Source organism: Apaloderma vittatum, unplaced genomic scaffold (genome assembly GCF_000703405.1).
Source record: "Apaloderma vittatum isolate BGI_N311 unplaced genomic scaffold, ASM70340v1 scaffold18418, whole genome shotgun sequence".
In the NCBI taxonomy this organism is placed as follows: Eukaryota; Metazoa; Chordata; class Aves; order Trogoniformes; family Trogonidae; genus Apaloderma; species Apaloderma vittatum.
In genome coordinates, this window is record NW_009729292.1 from 55,478 (window position 1) to 63,242 (window position 7,765).

Below are 7,765 nucleotides of genomic sequence, written 5' to 3' on the forward strand. Positions count from 1 at the left end.
ATTTTTTGTTTCGTGTTTTTTTTGTTTGGATTTTTTTTTTTCTAAAAAGAGCTCTCATGATAAGAAGAAGCATCAATGGGGACATTTCATTGTGCTCATATAGTCAGGATGGTCACAGAAGATTCCACTGCTCGTCAGTTTGGACAAAGGGTAAGAAACTCCTTTTGGTTCACACGCTACGACACCGAAACCCACAAAGTGTTTTGTTTCTCCTGCACCTCTTGCTCTGCAGCCGCTGGCGCACATGTCAAGGGGCGTTGTCTTTGTCAGCTCTCTCATTCCTCGCCACTCGTTTCTCACTGCTCGAGCTCAGCTTGCAAGTGGTCTTTATGCTAATTTATAAATAATTCCTTATTTTATAAAGCAGATACTCTGACAATGTTTCCTCCCGAATATTCGGGAGACTCTGGCCTATCATCTCCTTCGGGTGTGGTGACTGGAGGTGTCGGGATGCTAATTATTGCTGTAGTGACGTAAGGCTGCTCACAGTTTAGTTTAACGCACTCTTCCACTTTGGCATTTAAGCTGGAACGGCTGGAGGAAGAAACAAAAATCCATGAAGAAAGCTGATGATACTGCAAACGTCTCGTGCACCTGATTCCACTCCCTCAGCCAGTTGTCTCCACCCTGCCCCATTACAGAGCTCAGAGGTGCAAAGCATGACCACCCCATGCTGGCAGCAGGTGGTCCACACCTATGTCCATGGACAGACCCCCTTCCTCCTTTCCTTCCCACCATTGCAGCATTTCCAAGAATTTTTGGGCTCATCACCTAAGTGTTTCTGAGCAGGGGAAGCATTTGAGCTGCTCCCTGGGGAGCAAATTTCGCATAGCCAAATGGTTTAGGTTGCCCAGGGAAGTGGTTGAGTCACCATGGAACAGAATCAATCACAGAATCATAGAATCACAGAGTCACAGAATCACAGAATGTGTTGGGTTGGACCATCCTTGGAGGTATTTAAAGATATGTAGATGTGGTGCTTAGAGGCACGGTCTAGTGGTGAGCCTGGAAGTGCTAATTTAACAGTTGGACTCATTCTAAAAGGTCTTTTCCAACCTAAACAATTCGATGATTCTATGACTTGCTATGCAGGGAACTGGAAACTAAGACGCAGCCCAAGTCTCCTACCGATTCCCTCAAGCCATGCTTATTTAAGAATATTTTGTATATTATGAATCCTCAAGAGTAAGACACAGTGACATATGCACTAATGAAGATCAACATGTTCATGAAATTGCTGCGTCATCAGAAACCTGTAAAACTTGGACCATTTTGCGGTGACACTGGCATTTTGTACTTCTGTTTTTAGCTTTTTTTCTTCTTTTCTAGCGGAAAGCTGGTGCTTTGTGTTTTTAAGCACCCTATGACTGAAATTATGGTGCTGGAAAGTCCTCTAGAAGAGAAAAAACTGATGAAGGCAGAATATTTCCTGGAAAGCTAAGACATTGGAGCTTTGTGCTGGCCAAAAGGTCTCATTGCACAACAGCTGAAAAACTGCAGTAGCTACAAGCCGCTGGATTGTTCTGGAAGTGAAATCCAAACCTAGCAACTATACAAAGCAAGCTACTCAAAACATGACTTAACAAAACAATCTCTATAGCAGCTAGTGCTGAAAATGCTTCTTTTTTAAATGGTGGCATGTCTGAGTTCAATATAAAAGACTTCGGAGTCCCCTGAGATCTTTGCTCTTTTCAGAGGTGGTGTTTGGATATACCTGAAAGCCAAACGGTTTACTAGTAAGAGTAGAGGGATGTTCAGTAAATTACAGACTCTTAAACTGCACTTTTCTCACTTTTGTAATAACGCCTCAATGTAAGAATACATTTTTCTTATCCATTTCACATTTTTTATTTAGAAGAGTCTTTCTTGAGGCTGTTAGACTTAGGTCTCTGGGAATCACTTTCATTCCTGTGCTCTGTGGAAATGTGAGGAAGTCTCATTTGCCCTGTGCTTCTGAACTAAACCAGTACAAACCGCTGGGATGGACCTTCCTTTCTCTCCCACTTGCTCATCTTGTATATCTGAATTGCGCATTTTTCTATGCTATATTTTTTCTTGCAACGTGTTTGCCCATGGCATATAATACTCGGTGCCCTGGATTTGGGGTCCCTGGATTTGGTGCTCTGGATTTGGGGTCCCTGGATGCTAATTGCTGCAAATAGCGCACAGTAGTCTGTGGGGAAGGCATGAGAGGGCAGAAATGACAGAATCACAGGATGTCAGGAGTTGGAAGGGACCTCAAAAGATCATCTAGTCCAGCCCCCCCTTCCAGATCACCTACAGTAGGTCACACAGGAACGCGTCCAGGTGGGTTTTGAATGTCTCCAGAGAAGGAGGCTCCACAACCTCCCTGGGCAGCCTGTGCCAGTGCTCTGTCACCCTCACAGTGAAAAAGTTTTTTTTGAATATTTCTGTGGAACCTCCTGTGTTCCAGCTTGTGTCCATTGCCCCTTGTCCTGTCATTGGACGTCACTGAAAAGAGCCTGGTTCCGTCCTCCTGACACTCTCCCTTGACATACTTATAAACATTTATGAGATCACCCCTCAACCTCCTCTTCTCCGAGCTAAAGAGACCCAGCTCCTTCAGCCTTTCCTCATAAGGAAGATGTTCCGCTCCCTTCATCATCTCTGTGGCTCTGTGCTGGACTCTCTCAAGCAGTTCCCTGTCTCTCTTGAGCTGAGGGGCCCAGAGAGAGAAGGCAGAAATGGCTGTAGAGACACTGCTCCGTTATGTTGGATTAAGCTTGGAGCAAACTAAGTGCATGCTTTGGCAAGTATCCATTACTGGTTGGCTATTGGACTTACATCTTTAGCCTCCCAGCCTACCTGCAGAGGTCACAACACCCCTACATCTCTTTAAGGGGCTCCAGCTCTCGGTGTGCTGCTGCCTGTGAAGTACCTGTTAGACAGAGGCGTCCTCTCCACGCATCTGATCTGGATGGTGCTGAGCTCCTGTACGCTGCCCGGGCGGCTGCCGGTGATGGTGGTGTTGGGGATGCGGTAAGTCTTTTTATGTCTTCGTGAGCAGCAAGTGCTGGTAACACCTTGTTGAGACGAGAGAGAGGGGCTGTGGCTGGGGGGTCTGTTGACTGTGGAAACCTCCATACAGCTCTCCTCATAGACTTGCTCATCCACAAACTCATGGTTCTAGCCCAGAGGAATCCAACAAAGCGACAAAGCACACACAGAAAGAAAATTAAAGTGAACGTATTAATCGTGATTGTTCAAAGGCTTAAATTGATGCAACTGAATGAAGTGGGACAGGTAGACAGCTTTTTCTTGATTATAGTGTTTAGCCCATATTAGCCTGGGCTGAATACCGATGCAAATGCAAACGCTGGAAGGAAACACTCAGAGCTCTAAATAAGAAAAATGTTAATCCAAATTATTTTGTAAAATACCACAATTGTAATATAGTTTGGATTATAAATATCTGTACAATCTATGAAGTGCCACAAAATAGACTACCTTTATTAATAAAAATGCAAGTGGTGCTTAGGTAGATGCTCTAAATGTCATTTTGAAATAAGTAAGATTTATTATATTGAACTATATTGCAATAAAATTAATAAATATTTTCCAGATGAGTTTATAGAGCTTCCTTTTGAATTACATGTTAGAAATCGGGATCTGAAACAGTGTGTTTTGAGGTATGCATCTATGCAAAAGAAAAAGATTACATCAAATAGAAGTTTTGATTAGAGGAGATGAGATGGTTATTTAAAAGCATCCCAAAAGAAGTTCCTAATTACTGACTGATGTATCGAAAGCAGTTTAGAAGACTGATCACTTTGTAACATGAAGTATTCTTTACTTGTACAATCTTTGCTTAATCCCAGCAGTAGTTTGTTTAGGGCAGTCGTAGAGCTGAATCCAAACTCACTCAAACGGCTGGTTTATATTGACTCAGTAGGTGATGAGGGACCATTTCACACGCAGCCATGACTTCCATAGTTTCTTTGTGTAAAAAGAGTGTGAAATAGTGATGTTGCTTATAGTAGAGGGAAGGGATTTTTACAGTCTTTTTGAAGTGTCAGCTCAAACTAAGCAGAAATTAAGATATGTTCATGTGAGATTAAGATACGTTCATGTTTTTTTAAAAAAAAAAACCCAGGTACTTGGTGGAATCAGTCTGCATATTCTGAGAATGGTTTCGGGGAATGTCTTAGGGAGCGTGTTCTGGATTGTTTTATGCTGTACTCAGTCTCATTCACTTAAAATTTGTTGGCCTTCTGCATTATTGTATGAGAGGGAGAAAAATTTTTTTCCCCTTTAGAAGGATGCACTAACTGGAAAAGTGCTGGTGCTTTTCAGGAGAATTAGAGTATAGTGCTAATATAAAATACATGAGCAAAGTAAATAGAGTAACAACCGTGGCCAAATATTTGCAAATGGAAATACTGCTATAGGCATATAAGTTTGTGTGGAAATGACTAGTGCTGATAATTGCAAATTTCACATACCATGAAGCAGCAACTTGCCAAATTCCACAAGCTGAGGACCCAAAATTTCAAGTTCCCACTAAAATTTTAGGAATGCATGATCTGCAGAATACAACTTGGAACCCCTGCATACATTTTTGTGTTCTCGTGTCACATGAACACAGTGCTGGTAGGCGGACCCAACAAACAAGTTAAAAAAAAAGTAGATTCTATAAAAATTTAGGAAACAAGATAATACTTGCTTTGTAGCCTTTTTAAAAGAAATAAAAAAAGAAAGAAAGAAGCAGCTCTCTATAAAAAAATATTAAAAGAAAAGGCTTACATATTCCATCATTATGATTAAAGGAAATGTGAAACTTTGAGAGAACAAAGTTCCCACCAAAAGAACAGATTTTTTTTTTTACCCCTGATTTCTATGAGAGTCTGGCAAGACCTGTGGCTACTACTAAGGGTTTTAAACACGTTTTTAATGTTCAACTGTGGAACAATTTTTAAAGATGGATTGCTACTATCAGGTTTTTGTACAAAATGTCTCCGAAATGTTTCAAAAGGACCCAGCCTGAATCTTGCAAAGAAACCACATTGAACTCTGAATGGGAAGCAAGACTTTTTATTCTACTGCACTTTATATAAAAGTGAATACTCCAGAAGTAAGAAGGGAGGAGACATAAGCACCTGTGGGATGACGTTACTATGTGATGTAACAACTGGTTTCTTTCATTTACAAAGAAATGCTTTCTAAGGGTCAACATTGAATTATATATATACATATGTCATATTTTCATTTAGCAATGTCTGTTGTGGGAAAACCTTTTACTCTTTTTTTTTTTGAGAAAGAGCAGAAATATTTTCACATTGATCTCTAAGAAATATAGCTGAAGGCTTTTAATGAAAATCTAAACCTAGACTATAGAGATAAGACAAAACAGCATGAAGTTTGACTATGCATATAAAACTTAAAGAGAAATCATGTAATTTTTTACATTCAGCTGGCACTTACAAAGCTGGATGTAAATTTGTAAGTGTTGGTTTAATGAATGTTAACCAACTTACCTACGATACAAAGTAAAGTGTACATGGCAATATAAACCCCCCAAAAGATATAAAAATACAAGGAGATCATTTTAGTGTGGTCTATGTGACATTTCCAAATCTACAAAGATTAAATTTTATATAAATAATATTTATGTTCTTAGCTTTCTGAGGAAACGATAAGAGGAAACAATGTAAAAGTGAGGATGAATAGGGTTATTGTTGTGACATTATCTGTCTAGGAATTTACTATTAGTAAACATGGCACTTAGTAATTACTGAATCATAACTCTACTGTAGTTTACTATCCTTTATGGCTGTATAATTATTCAAGTATTGACTAGGGGAAAAATACAGAAAGCACACAGTAAATAATCCTTTTGAATTATAGGGAGTTTCAAATCTAGATAAGCATATTCGGGCTGTTACAAGTTACATCAATTACAGGGATCTCAGTGTCTAAAGAGAAGCCAAAAGACTTTGAAGCTTTGCATCTGCGTCTGAATTAGAACTTGAAGTTGCAAAACAGGATGCTGTGGGATCTCACAGTCTCTCCAGTGAGAATCACCTTCATGTGTGAGGAAACACTTGGTAGCTCTCCCTCTACAAAAGCCCAGCATTCATTCAGGCAAAATCTTGTGTTGTCTGCACTGAGTATTGAATGTGTAAGGGTTACAAATTGCATTTCAGGAACTGTACTGCAGAAAAGTGCAAATGATGGCATTATGGAGTGTATGAAAACCATACTGAAGGTCGTATATACAGCTTGGCTATACTGATGTCATCTCACTGGTGCTGGTATCTTGCCCCCTAGATGAGGCTCTCACCCAGGCTCTCTCTGTCATTTATATGCAGTGGGTATAATGCCTTAAAATAAGATAAAACTACTCTTCTTCTCAGTTAACTGCTTTCATATAAAGGCTTATTAATTAGAAGAAATACTGAAAACATTCAGAGCTAGGCTGGTGTTGGAATTCACAGCAAAACACAGTTCTCTTTTCTTACCGTAGTTTTTTCCAGGCAGTGAAGCAGGTGGTGGTGCTGCGTTTCAAAGGAAGAGCCAGATTTGCTAACAAAGGCCTGTTCTTCTTCACTGGAGGACTGTTAAAGCATAGAAGTCTGTATTATTCTCATTTGTGAACAAGAGGGCCCTTATCCAAATATTTGATCAGAACTAATCTGGATTGTACGCGGTAGCATAACTGCAATGCTTCATCTACACAGTATAACCTAAATCATTTTGGACCTGAGTTGTCTTCCACTTGTTTGTTTTTTAATCAAAATATTCCCTCTCCTTCCCTTGCACCTCCCTTTAAATGTTTCTGTCTTGGTTTTTTTTATGCATAGATGGAACAGTACAATTTACAAGTGCAATCAACATGCAAGTTTCGAATGTTGAATCAACGCATACTTAAAATTATCATAAATTTAAGTGACAGTAAAATATTTTTTTTTCCTGGGAATGTGCCTCATTCAAAGGAAATTAAACGTAGTTGTCCTCCTGGGATCATTTCACAGCACTAAAGAATTTGTGGTATTGCTGCTTACACAAAAATTCATGTCAGTGATCCCAATCTGCTGAGTTTGGAAAGCGTGTAGCAGATGTTACTGACACAGAATGAAGAATTAAGTAGAAAGCATCCACTGTTTATTAATTGCTTTCATAATTATTCACTGGAAAGCAGAAAACTAAATAGGGGAGGAAGTGGGATAATATGAAAGATTACAATTCAACTTTGGGATATTTGAAATCTGCATGGCAATTAAACTATTCAGTGTCTTTTTAGTTCAAAGATTTGAATTCTTTCAAGCAGGAGAGGAAGTGAGGGCTCTAACTGCTTGGTTTTTGTGCTGGACTGGATGGACGGACAGACAGTCCCTTCCTCCTCTTCTGGCTATAGGTGAAAGCGTTTGGCTTTTTAACATGCATTGAACAGAAACAGCATAGAGGAATAAAAGCCTTCCTGTATCTCTTGGCGAATTGCCTAAATGCCAGAAAACGACAGGGATTAAAAAACACTGTGTCTTCAGTTTTTCTCAGGGGCTGTCTCCAGCAGCGTGGGTTGCTGGGGACTCCAGTCCCAGCCACTGCCCCGGGCTCTTGCTGCTGGTCCTCACTTCCTTGGTAGGATTAAGGGGAGGACTGGCTTCAGGTAACATTAGATTTTGATGCATTTCAGGTCATCACCAAGTTCTCTTTAGAGAAAAGGAGGCGCTTCCAGGGAATGCTTTTCACTCTGCAACATCCCTCTGTGCGAACAGTAACCTGGAGTTACCTCTTTCACTCAATG

The 7,765-nt window shown here is 40.1% G+C and overlaps 1 protein-coding gene across 1 annotated transcript in view; it reads right to left on the reverse strand.

Annotated features, from left to right (window-relative positions):
• Positions 1-13: 13 nt before the first annotated feature.
• Positions 14-7,765, reverse strand: part of KCND2 (potassium voltage-gated channel, Shal-related subfamily, member 2) — a 17,123-nt gene continuing 9,371 nt past the window's right edge. Inside the window, exons 3-5 of the mRNA XM_009874384.1 lie at positions 6,480-6,575; positions 2,900-3,147; positions 14-534 (exon numbers count right to left, since the gene is read on the reverse strand). Of these exons, the coding sequence (XP_009872686.1) occupies positions 357-534; positions 2,900-3,147; positions 6,480-6,575 (522 nt within the window). The 3' untranslated portion in view covers positions 14-356. The remainder of the gene's footprint in view (positions 535-2,899; positions 3,148-6,479; positions 6,576-7,765) is intronic.